The following is a 26,367-nucleotide window of genomic DNA, read 5'->3' on the forward strand; positions in this document are numbered from 1 at the left end:
CCCACATCCGGCTCTCGGACACAACCTCCCGCACCCTGCCCTGTGACCAAAGGCCCAGCAAGTCTCCAAGAAGTGGACAGCAGGAGGGAAGGGGCAAGAGCAAAGGACTATGATTCCTGAGCAGCTGGGGCAAAGACTGTCTGGGGGAGGGGGCACATGACTAACAGGCGGCGTGGGGGTCTGGTTTCAAAGACTGCTTGGCTGAATGATCCTCTTGCTTCAAAGCTCCAAACAAAATATTTTTTATTATTTTTAAAAGCCCTTATTTTCAAGGATATTATTCAACATCATGTAGGGGGCATATAGAGTAACAGAGGTCTAGCTCAGCAGTGGGCAATGTTTTTCTGTGAAGGCTGGATGAGACCTATTTTTGACTTTAAGGGCTTCAAGGAGGCAAATAAGAGAAAATGAGTTTCCATGTTTCAGATGATGAAATTCAAACTATAATAACTGAGTACAGGTTTTGGCAATACAAACGGGAGTGGAATGGCGGAAGGGAGGACAGGATGACATTTCACTTCATTGAGTTCAGTGTTCCCTGTTATCAAACAGACTACAAAATGCAGCAAGAAGCTGCATTTGGCTCGCAGTTGGCCTGTCCCTGATGAGCAGGTGTAGGGTGATCGTGAAGGAGGTGGAGTGATGGGTACCAGGACTAATTATATTGGTCTGTCTTTCAAGAAGGATTGAAAATTTTTCACGATAAAAGGCTTCCTGGTGCCTGCTAGCCCTCTGCAGGCCACCACCCCTCACCCCATCCCTGTCTGGGGCTCCACAGGATGAAGGCAGGGACAGGCTCACACACTCCCTCCTGGGACAGGCTGGCCTGGCTGCCCAAACAGCCAGGTGTCTCAGCCCATGACTAAGCAGTGCTGGCCCCTCCCTGCCTCACCCTGCCAGTTGTCCTGGAGAGAACAGCAAAGCTACCTCTTAGAGATACTTCTTGGGGATGCTGCCACTAGAAAGTCCCTACATGGCCAGGTGAGGACCACACCCTCAGAACTCAAGTCATTCCCCGCAGGAGCAGAAGGGAGGAAAGCCCAGCCTTTGCAAGGTGCTCTGGGGAGCTGGGCAGAGGCTGCATGGAGTTCTCAGGTTCGCCTTGGGGAAGGAGGTGGGGGTGGCTTGTCTTGTACTGCACTGCTCTGCCCCACAGAGTGGAGGGAAGGGGGCCAGAAGGTGATCAGAGAGGATGCACAAATACTTCCTACTACTGCCTGGCCTGACTGACGACGTCACACACAGAATACGCAACCCAAGGGGACACAGGGAACGTGAGGTGGCTGCAAGTAAGACCAAGTCCAAGGGCCTTGCTTTTGAGGTCCTGGTTAGATGTCAGCTCCCAGCATTGCTCTGCTCCCTAGGGCAGGACTGAGGATGGGCCTTTCCCCACAATTAGGGCTACAGTCCACTAATTAGTTTTATCAAGAGTCTGAACCAGGAGCATCACGTAAGGTCTAAAGGAAGCAGCAGTCATCATTCTGTCTAGGTGAGCTGAAGACACTCAGGGCTGCCCTCCTCATGCCAGATACAGGGGCACAGGAGGGGATTCATGTGCATCCATGAACATGCACACACACAGGCATGCACACATGCATGTCTGTAACGTAGACATAAAGCCAGCCAACAAGGAATCCAGCTTCAGGCTGCAGGGAACAGCTGGTGGCCACTCTTAAGGGCATGGATAGAATCAAGTCACCCCGGCTGCAAGCTAGGCTGGATTCCTAAAGACATGGCTAAGATGCAGTGTCTCACATCGAAATGCACGCAACCTCAGAGCGTGTACCAGTCCAAGCAGAAGCACTGAGGTGCTGTGTACCACTAGGAAGCACGCATGTACACGCCACCCACCCACAGTGCAACTCTGATGGAGGGAAAAAAAGGAATGCTCCCCTCAGACACACTCATGCCTGAGTCATTCACAGCCCCAGAAGCCTCCTGAGAGGAGGTGAGACCCAGAGAGGCAGAAAAAGCACACCAAGTGAGGGCCTAGGAGCCCAGGACTCCTGGCTCTTGGTCACTTGCTTTTCCATCTTCTCTGAGCTGCTGGGGGCGGCCTCCCTCTGCTCCACTGACAACAGCAAAAGAAGCTCTTCCATTTTTCTCATTAATTCGTTAATGATTTTCAGACCTTAACTCATGCAGGCCAGCCCCTGAGGCCGGTCTGGACTTGGAAACTTGTGACGCATTGCTCAGGCAGCTCCACTCTGCTCCTGGGAAAGTCCCTCTAGGTTCATGGTTCTTCCCAAGAAGCCCAAGGTGGCCGGGGAAGGAGGTCACCAGGACAGCATCTGACCTTTGCTTAGTACCTTACACTGAGATTTCCAACTCCATGCCCATCCTGCTCTTTCCAAAGGACTACAATCCCTTCCCCATTCCAAAGCCCATATTTTTATTATAAAGGGGAGACTCGGTAACCAGGAAAAGGTTTATCACAACCCTGCAGACAACTGCCCAGCAAAGAAATGCAATGGACTGAGAAAAAGCACTCCACTGTAGGTTTCTGGTTCAAGACAGTGGCTCTGGTGCACGGTACGTCTTCTGTCCCTTGGGGGATCCCTTTTAAAATTTGTTGCTGCCAAGGAGCAGCCACAGCTCAGAATACGTGGGGGTGGAGGGGACTGTTCTGGGAGGGGTCACCCTGTCCAGCAGGCCCAGACGCTGGACTCAGAGCACACAGGAAAGACAGTGGACAGGAGTGAAAAGGCCACAGCTTTGCTGTACTTTAATAAAATGGAAAAAAAAAAAAAGACGCAAAATCCAAACACCTGCAGCTAGCTCCTCTGACCCCTGTGGAAGCAACAAACTGCTGAATTGGGCAGCTAAAACATTTTGGTACCAAATGACTGTGTATTCTTCTTTGGTATTTATTATCTTCTACTTCTGTGTAAGCTACAAGACTGAACTATAACCATTAGAAGGTAAGCAGAGCTGATGCAGTGTGCATTCCAGATGAAAGACTCCACCTACAGCAAACTGAAGGTCACAGATCTTGACTGGACCCTTATTTTGAATGAAGAAATAAAAATAAAATATTAGCCTACCACATTTTTAGAATTAAGATTTTAGCCTGTCATCACTTGGCCTGGGAAGTGGCATCTCTTGGGTCTAGTGAACTGTAGACATCTCAAAATGCCAGAAGTCACAAGACCAATAATCTAGTTCTGGTTCTGGGGGACCTTGGGCAAGTTTTTCTACTTCTGTGTGACTTGGTTTCCTCAAAACAGAAAATGATTGATCCTGACCTTTCCCTAGGACCGATGTGTGGAGCCATGCATCAGAAAGGCTGTAGATGATCAGAGTGATGTCACCCAGTACTGTTGAAACAGGGAAAGGGGGAGACAGAAAAAAAAAGAAGAGAAAGCCATTTGTAAAACTGGTGGAGCCAAACATGGGCTGGAAAAAAAAAAAAAAAAAAAAGGTGAGCATCCTAATGACAGTCCCATGTCGCAGAGAAAAAGATCCAGTAAGAATTAGGGGCCATGATCAAGGGTATAAAGACAATTCTATGGGGACCCCAATAGTGTTTTCAACAATTGGTGCTGGGACAGCTGACTATCTACATGCAAAAGAATGAAGTTGGACCCATACTTCACATCATAAATACAAATTAATTCAAAATTAATCAAAGACTACTGGACAGCTAAAACTATAAAAATTGTTGGAAGAAAACATAAATCTTCTTGACCCTGGATTAGGCAATAGTTTCTTAGGTATGACATCAAAAGTACAAGAAAAATGGTATCTTAGAGATCATCAACATTAAAAACCTTCGTCCTTCAAAGGACATCATAAGAAAGTGAAGACAACCCCCAGAAGTGGCGAACAGTTTGACACTTCATATATCTGATAGAGGGCCTACATCTAAACTCTACACACTCCTACAACTCAATAATAAAAAGACAAATAAGCCAACTGCAAATAGGCAAAGGATATGAATATACATTTCTCCAAAGAAGATGGCCAGTAAGCACATGAAAAAATACTCAACATTATTAGCCATCAGGGAGATGCAAACTGAAACTCCAATGAGACACCACTTCTATCATCAAAATGACATTGGGATGCTATCATCAGAATGCCAGATACTAGCAAGTGTTGGTGAGGATGGAGGAAAACTGGAACCCTCATACACTGCTGATGGGAATGTCAAATGATGCAGCTGCTTTGGAAAACAGTCTGGCAGTTCCTCAAAAAGTTAAACATGGAGTTACTAAATGACCCAGCAATTCCAGTCATATATATTCCTAAAAGAAAACACACCAAACTGTGTACAAATACTTCATAGCAGCATTATTCACAATAGCCCCAAGACAGAAACAACTCAAATATCCATCAAGTGATGGATGGATAAACAAAGGCAGTCCATCCATGGAGTGAAATATTATTAAGCTATAAAAAGACCGAAGTACTGATACGTGTTCAATATGGATGACCCTAGAAAACACTATGCTAAGTGAAAAAAAAGGACCACGAAAGACCACATATTGTATGATTCCATATACATGATATGTCTTGGGTGATGAAAATGTTCTAAAATTGATTGTGGCGATTCTGTGAATTGACTAAAAAAATCACAGAACTGTACACTATAAAGAGGTAAACTGTATAGTATGTGAATTATATCTCAAGAAGGCTGTTACATGCTCCCCATCCCCCCACCCCCAAAATGGGAAGGGAATGAGAAGCCTGTCCTTACAGAGCAGTAGATCATACCTGTGGTCCAAGCATTATTATTACCAGAGCTCCTTTCACTCTCAGAAATGCCCTGGTTTTAATGACAAATCTATATTATTACCCTATCACTATGTGATATCAGGCAGGTGGCTTTGCCCCTCTAGGCTTCAGTTTCTCTGTCTCTAAAACAAGGTCTACTCAGTTATGATCATCTCTATATTCCCCCAAAGCATGCTATTCCCCAAAAGCTCCACTTGAAAGGCTGTCAGATCCTGCTCAGCTGGTCACAGTGCTCACCATGCTTTGTTAGATGAACCTACATTAGCAATATAGATCACAGGGTCCCAAGAGACAGGCACTAATTCCTGGTTATCTAAGAAAGGTGATCCAACCATTCTAATGCAGGAGAAATGCCCAAACACAGCCTCTACAAATGAAAAGAAACCTTCAAAGGGGAGCCTGCCCAGAAGATACAACATCCCTAGGGAGCTTGGGAAGGTTGGTGGTCTTCTCTAAATGGGATTTGGTGAGTCCATCCAAGAGGACTGGGCATCAGGAGAGTCATGGTCATGTGATCCTACAACAGGATGTTCACTTCCTAGTCCTCCTCTACTCAAGACTGCTTAGGAAATAAACTTACACCCAAAAAAAGCCCAAGAGGAATCATTTGGTTCTCTTCCCTTTTATACTCATGAGAATATGCCTAAAAATAGTCTTTTCAGCCTCGTCCTCTCCTCCCCAAGGGCCTTAGAACCAGGTGTGTGTGGCTCCGTAGTGTCTACCCTAGCAATGGAGAAATGCAAGGCCCCCTCTGGGCTGTGAGCAGCAGCAGACACTTAGAATCAAGGTCGATGTGAAAAGAAGCAGAAGGCACAGGTCAACCCAACACCCATCAAGCCTATCCAGGAACAGGAAGGACAGATGCTCACCAGGATCACCAAGATGGGAAACCGACACGGAGACAGGACAGTCTCAAACCACCCCCACGTAGTCAGCCGCCCGGGGACCCAACCAGTTAGCAGAGAAGAGGGTGAAGGCCTGTGGGAGAGGCAGAGCCTTCTCTGAGGCAGGAGAATGGGCGGAAGGAGCCGGCACAGGTGGCACCCGGGTACCTGGTGAACTAGCCTCCAACCAGGGGAGCAAGAGGTTTCAGAGCAGATGGCCCCTGTTGGCCTTTTCAGATGGAAGGACTGGGAAAAAGAACAGGAAACTGTCCCAAAGCTGGGGGCTAAGAGGAGGGGAGAGAGGAGCTGCTGGCTTTCTGCCCTCCAGACCCGCAGCCTCCACGGGTCTGTGGCTTTCACGGGCTGGGCCAGGTCCCTCCTCGCCACAGCTTCCAGGGGTGTGATATCTACAGCCATGGGGGTCCGTGGGGCTGGGGGTGGGAAGCAGCCGCCCACTCTGCATCTGCTCAGAGGCCGCATTTCAGGATGACGTGGTAGCCGTCGTTGCTCTCGGCTGCAAGAGACAAACACTGAGGTGTTAAGGGAAGAAAGGCAGGCGTGACGGTTTCTGGGAGCCATGGGATTGGGGTCCAGCAGATGCTCTGCATGGATGCTGGCAGAGGCCACCAAAATAAGACTGCACAGAACAAAGATAACAGCAGAGATCCCAATGCACACCTTCTCAGCTGCCTTGGTGAGCTTCTTTTTAATAGTGGGCTTTCTGCCACAGCCCAACACCCAAGGACTAAAGGGCCTGTGGGTAAGGAGGCCGTGGGTTTGATGGCTGCCTGGGTCTCTGAAGGCACTTGGTGGCTGGATCGAGAGAACAAGGGGAGGAGACTGTCCTTGTCACGGTCCAGGGTCTATGGCCCAGTGAGGGGCTTTCATTCCTGTATAATTCCACACTCATCTGCCCCAGCCCTCTGGGGTTGGGGGGAGGGGCGTCATAGCTGGTCTCCCCTTTCTCCTGGTAGAGGAGTTCCTTCTCAGACCCCTTCCTCGGGTGGGCCCTTCATGTCCCCCCCACCTCCACACACAGCCCCAGGTTCCCATTCCAGGGGGCCTGGAAGCTCAAGTGCTACTGTGCTCCACGCCTGCTCCTCCTGGAGACCCCACACTTTTTTTTTTTTTTTTTGGACATGCAGCATGTGGGCTCTTCGTTCCCTGACTCTGACCCTCTGACCAGGGATTGAACCTATGCCCCCTGCATTGGAGGCGCAGAGTCTTAGCCACTGGATCATCAGGCAAGTCCCAGACTCATACTTTAGAGCAACTCAAATGTGTCTTACTTCTCCTCGGCACTGGGTTCATGCAGCACACAGTGAATGGCCAAGATTTCACTTTCACAGTGACCTTGGGGCTCACCTCTCCAGTTCACACATTTCCGAGGCTGAGTTTCCCGGTAACTGTGTGTTTCTTTTCCCCGGAGGATGTTTCCAAGTGACACTCACTCAAGGGCTCCCCATCCCAGCCCCACTCACTGGCCTGCTCTCCCCTCACCCAGTTAACCCAGGGGGTGAAGCCAATATCCTTTAATTAAATAAGAGAGGGCAGGGAGGAGCAGGTTTTACCTTTTAAGGTACTGAGGATGAAACAGGATTCATCTTGGAAATTCTGCACCATCTGAAAGGCAAAAGAGAGACCATGTCACTTCAGCAACGAGTTCAGAGAATGAAAAGCCTCAGTGACGCAGAGCCCAGCCACTCACAACCATCAGAAACGAGAGGAGCCGCATTGACACACACACAGGAAGACAGTTATGTCTTACTTTCACGGAGGAAATATGATGCAGAGTCAATGGACAGAGCAATTACAGTTGTTTGCTTTTTTTAATTTATTTGGCTGCGTGGGGTCTTACTTGCGGCATGCAGGATCTTTTTTAGTTGCGGCATGCAAACTCTTGCCTGTGGCATGTGGGATCTAGTTCCCTGATCAGGGATTGAACCCGGACCCCCCGCGCTGGGAGTACAGAGTCTTAGCCATCGGACCACCAGGGGAAGTCCTGCAATTACAGTTCTGAGTAACAAAAGACTGAATGTAAAGGACAGAAGAACCCTGGAAGGGAATTAAAATGTCAACATTTCATACAAGACTCCATTGTTACTGATTTTCTTTCATTTTTGAGTTTTCTGAGTGATGGGGTCTTCCAATCCCTCTACAGGACACATTATAGGAGCAGATGTGTGTAAAACAGCACCAGATAAAAAACTAAAGTGCTTTACACAGGGAACTACATTCAATATCTTATAATAACCTACAATGGAAAGACTCTGAAAAAGAGTATCTATTAATGTATGGAGGCTCAGCTGGTACAGAACCTGCCCACCAATGCAGGACACACAAGAGATGAGGATTTGATCCCTGAATCAGGAAGATCCTTTGGAGAAGGAAATACAACGTACTCTAGTATTCTTGCCTGGAAAATTCCATGGACAAAAGAGACTGGCAGGCTACAGTCCATGGGGTTGCAAAGAGTCGGACACGACTGAGCGCACACGTGTACACACACACACACATACACACACAGATGTATAACTGAAATCACTGTGCTGTATACCTGAGACTAACAATATCGTGTGTTCAGTTCCCTGTGGCAGGAACCGAATAACGATTCACCAGCCCCCTCTCTCTGGAACTTTAATTAATAGCCCAGTGACCTTGGACAAGAAAACTTCCTGTCTCCAGGCCCTGTCTGTCAAACGAGGCTGTAAATATATATATAACCAGGATGCAGAGCAATAGGAGCTGGCATCCTCTCTGGGGGGGCATCTATCGAGACAGCTGCTTTCTAGGACTGTCCACAGGAGCCAGCACAGAGGACCCCACATCTCTCTCCTATAGACGGGTGCCCCAGCCAACCTCCTGCACACACACACACACACAGCACACCTAAGGATGTTGAGAACAGCACCGTGTGTATGAGTGAAAGCTAGAAACAGCCCCCTGTCCCTCAATAGTAGAAGCAGCAGCAACTGTGACCTGATCACACCCGGGCACTCAGCAGGGCCCGCAACCCCCAGCAACACTCCTCAAAGTACATGAACCACAAACTGTAAGTCCTGAAGAATACACTCCTATTCCACTTATATGAAGTTTTATTGTTTTTTAATATAAATTTATTTTAATTGGAGGTTAATTACTTTACAATATTGTATTGGTTTTGCCATACATCAACATGAATCCACCACAGGTATACACGTGTTCCCCATCCTGAACCCCGCTTCCTCCTCCCTCCCCTGTACCATCCCTCTGGGTCGTCTCAGTGCACCAGCCCCAAGCATCCAGTATCGTGCATCGAACCTGGACTGGCGACTTGTTTCATATATGATATTATACATGTTTCAATGCCATTCTCCCAAATTTGAAATTAATATATTGAGGAAGAACCAGGGAATACAAAATTCAGACCAGTATGTGGAGGGGAATGTGGAATTACTTCACAAAGGGGCTTCCAACAACACTGCACTAACCTGAGTGCAGGTATTGAGTATTTCAAGCTCTACAAATGAGCTTCCTATACTCTAAACATGTATGCTATATTTCACAATACATATTTAAAGAATATGAAAAATACACATACCTACCTAAACACACCACAACACACACACTGGCCCACAGGACAGCAAAACCCGTTTACCAATTAAAAAGTGCAACCTACATTTTATTGCCTGCTCTGGCTGATGGCCCCAAATCCTGCACATCCATCTACCTGTCGACCCCTGCCCCTCCCCCAGGCCTAATGACACGTGAAGTACATTTACGCTATGCTGCCGGCCGGTTCCTTCGGGGACTCTTGGCAGCCCCACCACTGGAGCATGCCAAACCTGACGCAGGGCCCACACGGGCTTAATCAGTAACTGCCTTGTTTAATGAAGTGCCCTTGCACCCCAGGGGCCGGCTGTGCGACTGGCCGGGCTGCCTCCAGTGCTCCGGGCAATTAAGAACCAAAGGTTTCCAATTGATTCGAGGTTAAGAGGCAAGGGGACTTCGGAGGAATTAGAGTCACCTACTTAGCGGAGGTGGTGTTGAGTTCTATTCTCTGCTTCACTGGCTTAACTGCCTGCTCCAGCGGGGCATGGGGCAGGCTGGGGAAGGAACCCCCTTAAGGGCCTGGCTAAATTGCAAGGGTTCCATGAATTCTTGGCTTTTGTCTTCACGACAGAAATGCGTTGTGAATGCGTTGTGAGATCAGACCACTGCCTGATGCTCAGGGCGCTTTAACCTTCCTGGCTATTCTAAAGTATGCGCTCAGGCCAGTAGCTCTGGGCTTCGTGTGCTTTATCTATGAAATGAGGGCTGAAGAACAGCCACCCTAGATTTGAATGTGACAATGTGAAAGCAATTCTGAGCTGATGACAAAAATAACAAGTTACAGATCAAGTCCCTTGTTCAAATGGATCCTGGGTGTGTGTTTTAAAAACCCATACCTACACACACTTTGGCAAGTGACAGACACACACAGACACAAAATTATCCTCCCTGATCACATCAAATCTAATCTAAACTCTTCAAGGAAAAGAGAGAGGGGAAGAAAAGGGCCTTTCATGCTTGCCTTCTTCTGGTTTATGCTGCCTGATTTCTTACACAAATTGTGAATTACTTTCTAATTAAAAAGGAAGGAAAATACCACCTTGTCCACTCCCAGGATGAAACTCCCATGAAACAGGGGACTCAGGACTCCTGTGTAGGGAGCTCCGGCAGTCATGATGACAACATTAGTAATGCTACTGATGATAATGACAGTTTATGCAGATCCTTAAAAACCTTATACGTTATATGTTATCAAATTTAAAGCTCTCTCTCCAACACTTTTTGCCCCCCAAAACAAATGCTTAGCTAATTTAGCATCTCCTGGTACCTGCCACTGTTTCTTCTTTTATCCTTACTACAACCTGCTCTTTGGGTAGAATTATCCCCATTTTGGAGACATGGAAACTGAGGCTCAAAGACATTACATAGATTTGCCCAAGGTCACCTGGCTATGAGGAGCCAGTCTAGGTGGAGACTTCAGCTCGATTCCAAAGCACACCTTCTCCCTGCCTCCCCTACCACCATTCCTGGACTGTTTCCTTCATCACTCTCAGTAGGTTGCCCGTTAGTGGGTGGAGGGTCTGCTGCAGGCTGGGCTGGGGTTCCTTCTGCCACTGCTCCCATTAGCACAGCTCTGTGCAGAGGCCTCATTTCAGGAGTGGTCAGAGAGCCTGCCGTCTCAAAGCTCGAACTCTGCTGCTCTGGGCCACCTGTGTTTCTACCACAGCCTGAGCTCTTATGAGCTGTCCACCCTGGGGCCATTATGCAACCTCTCTGTGCCGGCTTCCTATCTGTGAAATGGGCTCATGACAGCACCTGCCTCACAGGGAGGCTGGCAGGACTAAATGAGTCACTTAGAAGACTGCACAAACATCGTGAGCACTGCCGAAATGCTAACACTCATCATCAACATTATTACTAAGAGAAAGGGTCCAGCATAGGACAAACTCAAAAGCTTCTATTCTACAACATGCAGGAATGCTAAACCGCATCAGCAAACCCGTTTGATGACCCCCGCTGGAACCAGCCGTGGAATCTGATCTCTCTGGCGCACCGTCACAGCTGGGCTGTGTTCTGAACCTGTGTCCTCTCTCAGGGGCTGCCTGTGCCCTGCAGAGGCTTGTGTGGCCAGGGACAGACCCTGGAAGGCTGCGGCAGGCACCTTCACCGCTCAGCACAGGACGCTTCTGTTACCTAAGAGCCAGGTCATCTTATCAACCCAGCCCATCTCACATCCCCCAAGGCTGCCGTCCGCGCCGATGAGCACCTGCGTCCTCACTGCCCTGCCTGGCAGGGTCCTGAAGCAGCGGTGCAGGGCACCTGGTGGGGGCAGGACATAGGGTGGAGGGGAGACAGCTATGCCAAGCCTGGTCCTGGCCTCAGACCCCTCTCTCAGACCCTACTGCTGAGAGCAGGTGGCAGGTGGATGAACCCCATCTTCAGGCTAAATTCACCCCCAAGTCCTGCTGGGCTGTTTCTTGCTCCTGCCCAGAGCCCCAGGTCGGTTCCGCGGGGTGGGGCCATAGCGCTTACCTCGTTGCTGACCACCACGTGGATGCCTGTGGGGCCCTGGCGGTACACCCGGTGGATGTGCTGTGGCGAGATGCTGTACAGGTTGGCGATCTTCTCGATCAGCTCCAAGGTGGTCAGCTCCTCCAGGAAGATGGCGTGGTACACTGGAGGGCGGAGGACAGGTCCTTCTATAGAACAAGCATCTGCTTTCAAAGCAGCCCACCTACCAATTCTCCCCCGCACCCCCTCGAACCAAGAACTAGCCCAGATGGACTCTGGGATCTGGCCGTACTGGGGGCACCTCTGGAAGCCACAAGGCCCCTGCGTGGTCCAGCGCCAGGTGAAAAGATGCCAAACTATGTTCTTTATCCTGTTTCAGTCTCTCCTGGGGAATTCGTGTAAAATGGAGAATCCTTGGATCCACCCTGGACCCCAAGATTCCTGTCTCGTTTGGGGATGGAGGCTGGAAGAGGAACAGCTGGCTAAAACCTGCATCTTTTAGAGATTTCCAGTGATTCTGAGGTGTGGCCTGCTGTGTACCCTACCATGGGCAGGTGGAGGAAATCCCGTGTCTGCGTTCTTCCCCTTCCATTGGTTAAAGGGGTTACTGGATGGCTCCAAGAGGGGCCAAGAGTGAGACTCAAGGATAACTGCTACCTGACAGCAGAAGAGAGAGGGGCTGGCCCTTGCCCTCCTCCACAGCACAAACAATACCCAGCTGGAGCACTGTGACCCAAAAGGGTGAAAGAGGTGGCACCAGGAATGTCATTAGACAGTTGGGATAACAGTGACCATGAGGCTAGTAGCAAAACCCAAACCAGTTAGGGAGGAGCAAACCCCATGGGTGATGGGGGGAAGAGGGGCAGACCTCAAGTCTCAGGGACCTCAAGTCCCTCAAAAACTAAAACACAACTGGATTAAACAAGAGATGCCCAAGCTCCTCCCTCAACTAAAGGAAGAAACCCTCGGCTCAACAAATCTGATTGGCAGCTCCATATACTAAAAGGGCATGGACACGCACGTGCACACACACAGTGGCTCCCTTTGAGGGAAGTTACAGAAGCCACAGGGTTCCAGCCACACACAGACTCGCCTTCCCAGGATTTCACACGCTGTTCACAGAATGTGGTCACTGGGTAATGTTCCTTCCTGAACTAACCAGGTAAGAATCCCAGAATCTCTGTTCCAAGATTCCTTTTTTATAACAGAATTCTCATTGTACTTTTCCCCCACACCCCAACTTTTCAGAGCTAGTTCCACTTTTTCTTATTTTACTCCTCAAACAAATTGGACTGCGGGCATCAAAGAACCAGAGGGATTCCAGTTTAGCCCTGTGGGTGTAACCTTTCATCTCTGGCCTTTCCTGCTGCTGGAGGAATGTGGAGGTGACCAGCACTGCTCTAAACAGCAGACAGTCAGCCACCCACTACTCAGAACTCCTCTCATCTTGTTTCTCGAGTGAGGTAACAAGAGGCCTTCGAGTGGGTCAGCCTAAGCTCAAATCCCGAAGCTGCCACCCCCGAGAAGCCAGACCTCGGCCCTTTCCAGACCTCTGAGCCTTGGGGTGTGGGCTGGGGCGCCTGCCTGCTTTTTCCACATGCACAAGAAACCCTGAGACTCAGGCTCTGTCCTTCCCAGACTGACTGCAGGCGGAGGGCTGGACTCTTGCACACATGTCCTGAGGCCTGGACACCAGCTGCCAGGGGCCGGATATTTGGATCCTGTCTCTGCCACTCAACACTGGCCTCTCAGGGCAGCCTCTGTGCCTCAGTTTCCCCCATAGCAAACCCTGAGTGGTCCCTGTCTCTTGGGGTGTTGGGTCCCTTGCTGATCTGGAGGGGCACATGGCAGAGAGGGGTTGGGGGAGGGGGGCTCTCACTGCAGACAGTGCAGAGTTCAGACCACACGGGTGGAGCCAGGCAGGTTGTCAGACTCAGTACTTAAAGATGCTCAGAAACAAGGTGCTGAAAACTGCTAGCCCCAAAGAACCATGTGCCCCAGAGGTGGTCTAAGACTCTCTTGGGCACTAGCCAAACCAAATGGGAAAGCCTCACCCAGCTGCGGGAACACAGGAGGACACACTCCTGGGAATACACTTGTCAGGTGGCATTTGTCACCAGCCAGGGAGCCAGAAAGCCCGACTCCCAGTTCTCCCCTGAGTAGCTTGGTGACTTCGGGGGCCACGTCTCCTCTCCAGGCCTGTTTCCCCAGATGGGACATTGGTAAATGGGACAAGACCGTCTCAGAGATGATCTCCACCTTATACATTTCAATCCCAGGATGAAGCACAGCAGAACCCCTCCTGCATGCAAGGCAGATCAGGGGAGACACTCTCAGCCAGAGGACTCTCCCTGTTGCTTTGCTGCCCTCTCACCAGCCCAGGGGAGGGGCTCCCCACAACTCACCACACAGGTTGGGGTCCCCACTGCCGTCCCGCTTCTGCTGCAGGGGCACGCGGCTCTGCTCCAGCTCCTGGCAGACGTAAATGGTCATCTTCGGCCTCACGTTCCTGGCAGGAGGAAAGGAAGTTAAGGAGCAGGTGTGGGGGACCGAGCTCTGTTGTTCCAGAATGTTCCAGAACACAGGGTGGAAAGAACAGTAGAAGGGACTTAGAGGGAAGAAAGAAGGTTGTGGGGATACAGAGTGCCTTCCTCCTCTGAGGAAGGAGCTGTCAGGGAGAGAATCCCATCCAGGTGAGCCCTGACAGCTTCGAGCAGACTTGCTAGATGAAGACCCGGGGATGGGCGAACCTCCCAACCCCCACCCAGGACCTGCAACTTGCCCAGAGTGGACTCTGCCCGTAGCACCAATCTGAAGATACGAGGTTCTTCAGGGTGATAATCAGAGCAAATGCATTCTTCGGCTTACTCTGAGCTCACTGCATCCTCACACATCTGTGGGGAAGCCAGGACCACTGTTCCGCATTGTACAGATGAGGAAATTGAGGTTCACGGGGGTTAAGGGCTTGGCCCAGTTGCCAAGTTCCTAAGAGGCAGATATGGGATTCAAACCCAGACATACCCTCTCACTCTCAAAGCGGTGCTGTCCATGTATGACTATTTAGATCACTCCATCTGCATCTGCCCCCCACCCCCTGCACTGGGAGGATGGGGCAGGCATCTTAGAACCCACAGCCAAGAGGCAGAGACTCAGAGACCAAGGCCCACATCAAGCCAAGAAGAGGGAAGGAAAGAGTGGGCCTCCAGGCAGGGTGGGTTGCAACCCAGGGCATCTCACCCTCTCTGGCCCCTATCCCACTCCTAGCACCTCCTCCTGCACTCACCCCCAGAGGAGCCCAGATCCCACCAGTTAGCCCACCAGGTGTCCAAGGGGCTGAGAAATGCAGGCCACCAGCCATACCGTGCCTCCAGTGGGAACTAACACCTACCTGCCTTTAATGGCATTGAAGAGCCGGATCCCGTCTGCAGGGCCACAGATCTGGACCAAGTCATCTCGGGACATCTTGAGCAGGTCAGCACCTGGGCAGGTAAATGGGGCTGGCTTGTTACATGGTGACTGAGACCTGAGGCTGTTACATGGCCGCCTCCCCAGGTACCTGCCAACTCGGGGCAGGGAAGAGCTAGCCTTCGCCTCAGGAGGCATGGGCATCCCACACAGAGAAATGGCAAAAGCTAAACAACATCAGATCATAGCCCAGGAGGTGTCAGAACTCGACAACGGGGTTCACAAACTCAGCAGAACTGACAGGCATTTGCTGGTTAGTCATCCTCTCTACCTGGGCCTGACTCTCCCTCCGGGCCTTTTATTAGCATCACTGTCCATGATGTATCTTATCAGCACGTGGCACTGATCATGTGTGTACCTGCCTGTAGGCAGAAACTCATGGCTCTCTGGAGGCTGCCGGGGAGCCTGGGCACCCAGACACCCATGCACCTAGCACCCAGATCAAGAGGTAGGACATTCCCACCAGCTCACGTGCCCCTCATGCCAGCTACTACCCCTCTCCCCACCTCTGGGAAACTGCTGTCCTGATTTCTTACACACAGAGGAGTTTCACTCAGTTTTCCATTCACATGGCACTTATGTGAATGGAATTGGAAACTGCGCCTTTCTAAGTCTGACTCTCCCTCCAAGTTTCATTTAAGGCTCATCTGCATTGCATGCAGTATAAATCATTCATGCCCACTTTTAGAGAGTACTCATGACATGAATAAACCACAATGCCTGTACCCTCTCTCTGCTGATGGGAATCGTGGGTGCTCCCAGTTTGGGGTGATCATAATGGGTGGACATGGTCCTTTCCTCAAAGACCGAACAGCCCCCAACAGCCCTGAGCTCACGTGGACTCTCCAAGGTACAAGGATGACATCAGCCTTCTGCTAAAACCTGGCCAACAGCCACGTGGCCCAGAGTTACAGCATCTACCCACTTTTCCTGCCGCAGTTAGGTACAGTTTGGGGTATACTTCTGCAGTCACACTGGCTCCCCTTTCATAGGAAATAAAAGCCATACCCTAACACTGTTGCACCAAGGTCCCTGGGCACCTCTCTCTCTGACCTCACCTCCTGTCTGACCCACTCAACCCCATCATCTGGGCCCTCGTCTCTGTGGCCACACCAGACAGGCCCCAACCTTACACTTGCTCTCTGCTTGGAAAGCTCATCACCCCCAACACACACACACCCACTTGACTCACACTCCTTCCAGGATTTCCTCAAAGATACCTCCTCAATGAGGTCTACACTACACCTTGCTTAAGGTGGAGGCGCTCTGCCTCCCTCCCAGTCTTCCAAGTTCCTCCTCCAAGCCTGCCCATCACAGAAGGGTCACAGTGCATTGAGATGGGCAGTTTACACCTCTGCGCCAACTCAGAGCTGCCCGAGGCTGGAGTCCCTGCCTGACTGCTCTCATCCCGTCCACCCCCAGCACAAAGGATGTGCTAAGAAGAACTGAGCTCAAAGATGACTGTTGGGGTGCTGTTTCCCTTCTGCTACCACAGATGTCTTTGGTGGCCACTCCTCTAGTTCCAGCCAACACTGACTCCCTGTCACTCTGGACTGCCAGGGGGCAAGGTTCATGGCTCAGCTTCCCTGTCCCCCACTACCCCCAGCTCAGAGCTGCTGTCTGATGGGCTCATCAGCAAGGGCTTGAAAAGCCTTTACAGAAGGAAGAGCCAGCTTTCCCTTCTCACCTTGGCTGCACCACCACCACCTCCCACATTGCTTACCTAGAGACAGCGTGATGAGCAGCATTTGGGAGGAAGAGGCCAGGAGGCTTGCTGAGTACACTCTGGCCTTCTTGGCTAAGGGGCCTCTCCAGGAGGCACAGAGCCCACCCCGCAGGCAAGGAGCAGCTTGAAAAGGTTCCCAGATGGCCCTCCCTTAAAGCCACGAGCAGGTGGACACCCCAGGGGCAGGCCCGCCCATTGAGCCCTGGGCCCAGGGCCAGCACACGTGAGTGACCACATGCCTCTATGTCCCCAGGACAGACCACAGCCCCTGGGTGCCCAGGGTGCCCAGAGCACGTGCTGAGTGTTCTGAGATCCCGGTAGATTCTGTGAACCATTCAAAGATGCTCACCCGAGAAGCTGGCGAAGAGCCGGCAGAACTGGGAGAATCTGTTGCGGTGGAGCCACTGCTGGGCGTCCTGCATGGAGGCCGAGGGGAGCAGGTGCTGCAGGCAGAGAGGACAGGCCTTGAGGGGGCGCTCACTCACCCATGTGGGAACAGGTAGCCAGCGCCCCACCACAGCAGTCACTTACGTCACTGCCCACAGGCAGGGCCTCCACCGGGTGGGTTGGGGAGCTGTTGCTGCAAAGGAAGAGGAGAGGTGGTGAGCAGCCAGGATGCTTCTTGCTGGCTTGCCCTTCACGTCCCTCAGCTCTGGGGCTCGCGGGAAACAAAATGGGTCCTCGAGAAAAATACAAGCAGGAGCCCTGCTCCATCCCTGGAAATTCTTAACAAAGCCTCTGGTGTGGACAAGGGTTCTGATGAGCTACACACCCCCATCCCTCCTCTAAGGATCCGGGTTTGTTCTGGGCAGATTTCATGGTCCCCACCCCGAGCCCCAGTCAGTGGGAAGTGCAGGCTGACAGAGGAGACTGGGCCTCGAGCCTCACAGGGACTTGGTGTGAAGATGGCAAAGGGCCAACCACACCCAGGAGAGGGCAGAGGAATCCCTGGGGAACCATTCTGCAGCAACAGCACCCACAGTTTGGCATCCATCGGGAGAAAATCTTTCTCATGGCTTTCCCCCAAAGGGAGACAGAAACCTGAACACCTGGGCTTTTAAGCCAAGAGAAAGACAGTCAGAGATGACCCTCCCAGATGGACGGTGGTAATACTACAATGTGAGTGGACCTGGTGTCACTGACCTGTCCACTTAAATTTGTTCAAACGATAAAATTTACATTATGTATGTAAGTGTGTATGTGTGTGTGTGCGTATACTAAGTTGCTTCGTTGCTTCAGTCACGTCCAACTCTGCGACCCTATGGACTGTAGCCCTGCAGGGGATCAAACCCACATCTCTTACGTCTCCTGCACTGGCAGGCAGGTTCTTTACCACTAGCACCACCTGGAAGGCCCGCTGTAACAATAAGGAAAAAAGAAAAGACCTTTGCAGCAAGGATTCCTAGGGCAGTTATCAGTGACTATAGATGCAGGTCATCTGGGTCTGGGGGTACCAGGACTCTACATATATGCCCCTGACCGAGTGTGGAATTCATACTCCCCTGGAAGTAGGGAAACTGAGGCTGCAGGAAGTGAAGGAATCTGCCCCCAGAAAGGTGCAGAGTTAAGAATCTGCCTGCAGTGCAGGAGACCGGCTTCGATCCCTGGGTTGGGAAGATCCCCTGAAGAAGGGCATGGCAACCCACTTCAGTATTCCAGCCTGGAGAATCCCATGGACAGAGGAGCCTGGTGGGCTATAGCCCACGGGGTCACAAAAAGTCGGGCATGACTGAGTGACTAATACTTTCATTTTTTTTCACTGCCTGAATAAAATACAGCAGCCCTTCCTTGTGCCCCCTTCTCGGTAAGGACTGTCCTTACCTAGTAAATCAAGTTCTTGTCTGGCTTGCCCATCAGTAAAGTTCTCTGCCAAGGAGGGGCTCCAAACAACCCGCATGTTCTACACGCGCCTGTTAAACCCGTCTGTCATCCTCCCTGACCCCACCAATAGGAGGGCAGTGTCCTCACAGTGACACCACAGGATAGGAGGGACAGCTGCCTGCTGGCCCCTGCACATCTGTCACCTTGGAATCAGCACGGCCTGGGCCTTGGCAGAGCCGGTGACCAGAGGTGGGTCGCTTCTGTGCTGTGGGTCCGGATACCCAGAGGGGTGGGGAAGATCCTGAGCTGAGCCCCTCTGCCCAGTGACCATGCACAAGGGCTGCAGCAAGATCTAAGAAGCCCCTCCAGCCACTACGGGGTCCAGATGTCCACCTCCTAAGGCCCCAGCTGTCTAGGAGGTGGCCCAGGAGCTCGTGGGCTGGCCCACCTTAACTTGGGGAGGGAGTGGGTGCTGGGTGCTTAGTTACTCCACCAGTCGGCCTTTCTAGAAGTGTAATCAAGCACGAAAACCTGTACACATGATGCTAAAAATGGTCGTGAACACCAGTCAACTGCCCTGAAACCCAATTGATGCTGGGCTACAAGAGCAGTGAAGACACAGAGAGGAAGCTGAGGAATGAGTCTGCACCTGTGGTCACTTTAGAGCTCTCAAAGGAGAGAGGGTGCACATACCCTTCACCGAGGCCGAAGCTGCTTGGTGAGCCGTTGTAGCTTGGGGATGAGGCACTATTCACCTGGTAAACCACATCAGGCCATGGGGAGCACTGTGGGGAGAGAGCACAGGGTGGCAGTGGTCCCCGAGGACCCAGACCTGCAGATGAGATGAGCCCAGCTTCCCTAGCCCTCCCACTCAGTGTAAAATCACAATCTTTCAACACCCAACCCACACTGACCTGGTACCCAGGGATGGGCGGGGTGCTCAGACCACACGGAAGAAATCAGATAGAGCCAAGAAGAGACCTCGTCATCAGTAGGTCATCCCCAGGGCAAGCAAAGCATGACACATGTCTGTCAGAGCTTCCGAGCAGCCAAAGCAAAGAGGGAAACCTCATCAGTGCAGGACAGGCCGAGTGCCCACAGGCAGGTCTTCCCCACGCAGACAAATGGGTGTAGATGCAAGAAACAGGGAGCACTGGGCCACTTCCAAAAGAAAATCATCGACGAAGCTCCGTATTACTAATAGCATCTCCTGATGGGCCTCAGATGACAGGGACAGGCACCTCCACACTGGCTTGTAGCAGCCTGTCCCCAGCACAATTCCATGGGTGTTTATAACATCTGAGGCATCCTGCTCAACCCAGGAGTCGAGGGAGACACAGCAACACAAATGACGTGACCCCTGAATGCCCGGAACTTCTTGTGTTGAAGCCTAAATGAACATGTAGGAGTCCCCCGAAGCAAGCCTAGACATGTGGGTGCTGCCTGGGGGTTGGGGGACCAAGCATTCACCACTTCCTTTTTCTGCGATGGCCCTGCTCTGGACACGGTCAGATGGAAGCATTCCTGAGACTTACGATCACCCACCTGACCACAGGGTGGGTCAATATTTAACTCTGTTCTGAGTGAGGGCTGGAATGTGTTGGTGCCAAATCCTGGAGCCCTTGGGGGTAGGAAAACTGATGAGCTGACAAGAGGGGAGCCGGTAGTTCCTAAAGTTACAGATTGGGTAGGGATTTCAATACCTGGTTGGGGAGAGGGGCTGGGACATAGCCTGGAGCACCTAGGGGACCTGTCCTCCAGTAGGGAAGTCAGGGGAGAGGCAGGCACCAGAGGCTGAGGCCCAGGTTGGAAGGAGAGGTGGCCACAGGCAGGACTGGGGAGCAGGGAGGGTCCTCAGCATATGTCACCAGCATATACCAAGCCCGGGAAGAGCTAAGTGTCCAAGTGCTGCCCCACACCATGTATTTCTGGCTCTGACCAGCTTCCAGGGGCAGGGCTCCTCCTGTGCCCGGGCTCTCAGCCACCGTCAGCCTCAATCCAATGAAAGGCCAGTGTGCATCTGTCTGCAAAATTAGTGTCCCTGCTCTCCTTTTGCAAATACTCCTCTGCAGATGGCTTGTGTGTGTCTCTCTCTCACACCCACACACATATCCTCACATACATGCACAGCTCCTCAGACAGGACCTAGTCACTGGTCTCTGAGCCACCCTGTGTTTGGACCTCACCCTTCACACAGACTTAACCCCACCATGGTCAGCACTGGACCTCAGGCATCCATGGAGGGCCTCCCGAGTAAGTCAGAATATTCACACAACACCTATTAGCTGGCCTGATCACAGGGCACAGTGGGGAAGAGTTATTAAAATCAAAAACAGAGCCCAGTAAATGCGGCAGCAGCAGCAGGAAGGGCCCATGACAACAGGAAAAGGAGCCTTCGATAGGGAGCATCTCAGACGGACCCTGGATGGAAGGACAGAGCAGGCTGGTGTCAGCACCTGGGTTATGAGGAAAGCACCCCAATATCCATCCCAACAGCCAGAGAATGTTACCCCCTTGAACCCAGCAACCCCCTCTCTGAGAATAGAAGCTGCAGACATTCTTTCCTTGTGGAGAACTTCACATGAGCAAGGTGTTCACAGCGCCCTGTGTGAAACAGCAGGAGCCTGAGAACAGTCCAGCGTCCGCCAGCAGCTGTCCACACAGAGAAGGCTATAGAGCTGGATGAAGCACTGGAAAGCTCTTTATGAACAGATAAGAAATGCCAGGAAATAGAGACAGTCAACCTTAGAACAGTGACTGTGTGTGTGTGTGTGTGTGTGTGTGTGTGTGTACTGTTGGGGAAAAAAGCACGCATGGGGCAAACTTGTTTGAATTGGTTTCCTTCGCAGAGAATGTGGGGCCCGATACAGAAGGACCCAGGGTCACCTACCGCCCTGGGGAAGAGAAACCGAGGCTGGATAGTGCTGGGAGAGATATTTTCTGATGGAGATTCTTATATCTTTTGAATTTGGACCACATGAATAAATTACCTATTAAAAAAAAAAACACCTAATTTTGAAATGTGCCTGGTGAAATGCGCCAACAGCAGCCGAGAGTTAGAAGGTATTTGTAAAACGTGTCCCTGGACACCAGGCCTCAGACGCCAGCAGTTCCAGACACGGGAACACACCAGGACTGAACAGCACTCTCAGAAGCACTCACCCCAAATGGGCACTTTTCCAAGGATCCGGCTGACAGCCCCCCTGCCACCCGCAGGAGGAGGCCCCCGGCTCACCTCTGAGAGGATGGTAGTCTCGTAGGATGGCTGGTACTTCTCCTTCTCTTGGGCTGTTCTTTTCTCCATCTTTTCCCGGTCGGTCTTCTGCTTCCGGTCGGCTCCCTTTGGCTGTAAGTGCAGAGCACAGGGGTCCAATGAGCTCAAAGCTGGCAGAGGCAGCTGTCTGGGGGAGATCCAGAGCTGAGGGGCGGCCCCTAAGGCTGGCACACTCCCCCCTCACCCCAAGCAGGGTCTCGCAGACAGGAAAGACTGTCTCTCACCTCCCAGGCATCCACACATGGTCCTCCTGCCTGGAACCCTTGCCCATCCCAAGGGAGCTCAGAGCCCCTCCTGGTCCTTCAGAGACTCTTACGGGGTCTGCTCAGCTTCTCTGGCAGGCATGCTTGGGGCAGAGCTTTACCAGTGGCCACTTGCTAATGGAAAGGACCTCTCAGGAGCCTTCTTTGGGTTCCCCATGGAGAGAGACAGGAAGCGGACAAACTAGTAACTGTTAGCCAGGGCTCCATCTACACTCGCGGTCCACCTCTAAGGCCTCCTTGGCCCTAACGTTTAGGACTCCAGGCACATTCCCAGCTTACAATCTGCCTGCAGGGTAACATCCATCCTGACATGGCCTGTCTTGGGCGCCCAGAGCACCTGAGGAATTCACAGGTATCCAGGCCTCACAGGTACTACTATCAGCCTCATTTACAGATTAAGGAGACAGAAGGTCCAGTGACCCATTGAGACCAGAGAGGAACCACCATGGAACCCAGCCACCATGCTGGCTCCAGCAGGCACAGCTGATGGGGACCATTTGGACCACTAAGACTATCCCCTCCCGAGTTCACAGTCTGGTGGGTGGGGTCAGATATCAAGACTCCAAAGGGCCCTGAACTGAGTGTTTTACTCTGTACAGGGCAGACCACACGAGGTGGGCAGTTAGGGAAGAAAATCCACCCTTCCGCTCCATGGTGCCTTTGGGATCATCCTGGTGGGCACTTTCCTCAGGCTGCAGCTGCTGACTCCCAACTCAGGGGGCATTAGGAAATAGCCTTTGGGAGGACACCCAGGCTGGAGGGAGGAAGCTTTGCTGGGGGTCCTATGGGGACATGAACGACAGATCTGGTGTCCAGTGGGAGATCCAGGCGTGCGGCAGCTGGACCCCCATCATCTGGTTTCCCTGCTCCACCTCCATCCTGTCCCAGAAAGGAGGCCCTTCCTCCTGGCCCAGAAGTATTACTGGCAGAACAAGGCTGAGCCTGCCTGTGGGGGACACCACTCAGCCCCAGGGAGACCCCTGCAAGGAGTTGGCAGGAAAGGGAGAGTCCTAAGACATCCCCACAGAGCCCCAGGGCAGCACCAAGAAGCCAGGGGCTTCCTAGTAACCAGGGTGACCTGAGATAGGAGAGTTATGGACAGATTGGCAGGGCTCTGCCTGGCCCTGGTGCACACCTATCTCGACTGCTCCTGTGGGTGGGTGGCCAGGCCACCTCAGGCATTCTGAGGAGCTCATTTCAGGTGACAGGGCTTCCCTGGCGGCTCAGATGGTAAAGAATCTGCCTGAAATCCAGGAGACCCAGGTAGGATCCCTGGGTCAGGAAGATTCCCTGGAGAAAGGAATGGCTTCCCACTCCAGCATTCTTGCTTGGAGAATTCCATGGACAGAGGAGCCTGGTGGGCTATGGTCCATGGGGTCGCAAAGAGTCAGACACAGACGACGGAGCGACTAACACTTTTGCTTTCACTTTCATTTTGGGTGACAGATGCTCCTTCCCTCTTGCAGGAGATGCCAAAGCAGCTTCCAGCTCAATTCCCCCAATAAGGCCTGGTGTGGTGTTGAGGAGCCAGGTAGAGGCCTCATTTCTGAGTGTCCGCCTTGAGGTGTAAGAGGGGGAGCTGTCAGGGGCCATGGGGAGAACTGAGCATCCCTGGCACAGACTGCTCCTCCCTCCTACTGCCTGGCCCAGGGCCTGATCCCAGGGCATCACACTGGATGCACCCCCACCTGAGGGCAGAAGATGGCTGGTGGGATGTGGTCTGCACACAACCAAGAGAGGATGGGACTGCAGGACAGGCAGAGACCACCACTGTGCAGCCTCAGAGCTGTCCAGGGGGAGCTGGAATCAAGAACCCAAGACCAGAGGCACTGGTAAACAGGATCTGCAGACTAATGCTCTCCAAAGATGGCCCCGTCCTAATTCCCAGAGCCTGGGAGAATGTTACCTTAGGGCACAAGAGGGCAAGGTTGCAAATGGAATCAGGATTGCCAAGAGTGAGAGACTAAAATAGGAAGGTGAGCCTGGATCATCCCAGTGGGCCCAGTGTAATCATGGAGGCTTAAAGTGTGTGTTGCGGGGAGCATGGAGGGATTGGGGTAGTGCTGGCTTTGAGGATGGAGGAGGGGCCATGGGCCAAGGAAAGCAGATGTCTCTAGAAGCTGGAGATGCCAAGGAAAGAGATTCTCCCCTAGGGCCTCCAGAAAGGAATTTAATCTTCCTGACGCCTGACCCTAGCCCAGTGAAACCCATTTCAGACTTCAGCATTAGAAGATAATGTAGTATTAAGCCACTCAACTTTGGTGATTTTTTTTTTTTTTTTTTTACATCAGGAGGGAGATATAAACATGGGGGAGAAATGTAACTTCCTTCAGAGGCCAGATTCAAGTCTTCATCATGCTGAAATAGGTTTCTGGAGGTGCCACCACTCTGGCAGCAGAGACAAACTCACCTCCACCAACACATACAGCCTGGCCAAGGCCTCAGAACCCTTTGCCCATAGCCCTCAGACGGCCAGACACTATCAGTGGGGATGAAGCTGGCTGCCCAGCTGTGTGGTCACCTAAGTGCAGACACAGCAGCTTCAGGGCCTTCCTGTCCAGTTGGGAAACAGGCCAGATGAGCACTCTGCCACCAGGCTGATGGTTCTACCTGTGGGCGCTTATTTCCACATCTATCCCTAGCTCAGAAACAGCAACACTGACCCAGCTTCTTCTGGGACAGGCCCTCATTTTTACAGCCTCTCCCTCTGGAATCTCCAGCTCCAGCAGCTGGAACTCTGTCAATAAGTCCCCAGGTCCTGATTGCGAAAGACCAGAAGGAGAGGGAAAGGCACCGGGCTGGTCCTCAGGCACCTGCTGGGATTCCCCAGGAAAGCGGGCAGGTCCCATCTGCTGGCAGCGGTCCTGCTCAGGGCTGGTGCACCCACCAGAGTGACGTGGACTCTGCTGTCACCCCCTCCCCCCAGGGCCACCTTGAGCTGCACCACTGGCAGTCATTTTTAGGAAATAATCTGTCCAGAGAGATGGGATGAGAAACAATGACAGGCAACTGCAGAGGGTGAGGCAAGAAAGGAAAAGGGAGGCGGTACCAGGAGGCCATAGCAGAGGGACAAGGGTCTTGGGGCCCTAAAGAACAGCATCCACTGGGATTAACACATACACAGTAACATGTGTAAAACAGATAACCAACAAGGACCCACTGTACAGCACAGGGCACTATATGAAATATTCTGTAATAAGCTGTAATGGAAAAGAATTGATACATATAACTGAATCACTGCGCTATACACCTGAAACTAACACAACTTTGTAAATTAACTATACTGCTATAAAAACATTTTAAAAAATAACACCCATGGTCAGGACCTTCAAAGGGGGTCTCCTGACTTGTTTTTTAAGGAGACTCTAATGGGCAATCACAGACTCTGTGGCCAAAGTGCTTGGGAGGAAAACAGAAATCTCTAACTGTGCCAGTCCCATCACTCTGGTCAAGCAGAGCTGAGCTCGGCTGCCTATGAGGGTGAAAGAGCCCAGGCAGGAGCCCCTAGCCCCTGGCCACTGCCCTCATTGCTGAGCTCTGGGGTGTTGGCCTCCAGTCCTGGGCTGGGGTGGCGGTGGGCGGGACGCTGGTGGCCATCCTACCTTGAACACCTTGATCTGGCAGCTGGCTGAGTGCAAGTGCTCCGAGTACTCTCCATTTTCGCTCTGTTTGAAGGTGTCGATCTGCACCCGGAAGGGCACACCCTTCTCACCCCCGTGCTTCCTCGGGGTGAACTCAGTGCTGATGCAGTGCACCTGCGGGGGATGCGGTACGCAGTTAGCCAGAGGTGGGCGAGGGTGGGGTCTGAACCCCCAGGAGCTCCTCTCCCAGGAGATGTGTCCATCCCACACAGTCAGACCCATCTCCACCTCCCTGCTGTCCCCCAGTGCTGGCCACTGCATCAGGCCACTGGCCACCCCCCACAGCCTCTCACTTCCATCCTTTGACCTTGGAGGCCCTGCCTGACCAGCTAAGTCCTTGCCATTACTCCAGGCCCACTGACCCCATAACTCTCTCTCACTCCTCCCCCTGAGACCTCTGCCTGGACAAATCCCAGAGACCACAGAGCAGGGACCACAGCTTAGTCCTTAGGAGCCTAGTCCCTTAGTCCCCAGGTTACTCAGGCCAGGCCAGAAGCTAGAACCATTTCTGGAC

At 52.0% G+C, this 26,367-nt stretch overlaps 1 protein-coding gene across 4 annotated transcripts in view; it reads right to left on the minus strand.

The window, feature by feature from the left end:
• Positions 1-226: 226 nt before the first annotated feature.
• Positions 227-26,367, minus strand: part of TFCP2L1 (transcription factor CP2 like 1) — a 67,283-nt gene continuing 41,142 nt past the window's right edge. For 2 of the 4 annotated variants that reach the window (XM_019974076.2, XM_019974062.2), the window contains 10 exons: positions 25,815-25,967; positions 21,911-22,021; positions 19,369-19,460; positions 17,386-17,434; positions 17,204-17,297; positions 15,052-15,142; positions 14,069-14,172; positions 11,685-11,827; positions 7,193-7,244; positions 227-6,135 (listed from right to left, as the gene is read on the minus strand). In XM_019974076.2, the coding sequence (XP_019829635.1) occupies positions 6,089-6,135; positions 7,193-7,244; positions 11,685-11,827; positions 14,069-14,172; positions 15,052-15,142; positions 17,204-17,297; positions 17,386-17,434; positions 19,369-19,460; positions 21,911-22,021; positions 25,815-25,967 (936 nt within the window). In that variant the 3' untranslated portion in view covers positions 227-6,088. Of the gene's footprint in view, positions 6,136-7,192; positions 7,245-11,684; positions 11,852-14,068; positions 14,173-15,051; positions 15,143-17,203; positions 17,298-17,385; positions 17,435-19,368; positions 19,461-21,910; positions 22,022-25,814; positions 25,968-26,367 lie in introns of all 4 variants that reach the window. The other 2 variants (XM_019974070.2, XM_019974057.2) reach the window with 1 other exon arrangement.

Source organism: Bos indicus, chromosome 2, assembly GCF_029378745.1.
Source record: "Bos indicus isolate NIAB-ARS_2022 breed Sahiwal x Tharparkar chromosome 2, NIAB-ARS_B.indTharparkar_mat_pri_1.0, whole genome shotgun sequence".
Classification (NCBI taxonomy): Eukaryota; Metazoa; Chordata; class Mammalia; order Artiodactyla; family Bovidae; genus Bos; species Bos indicus.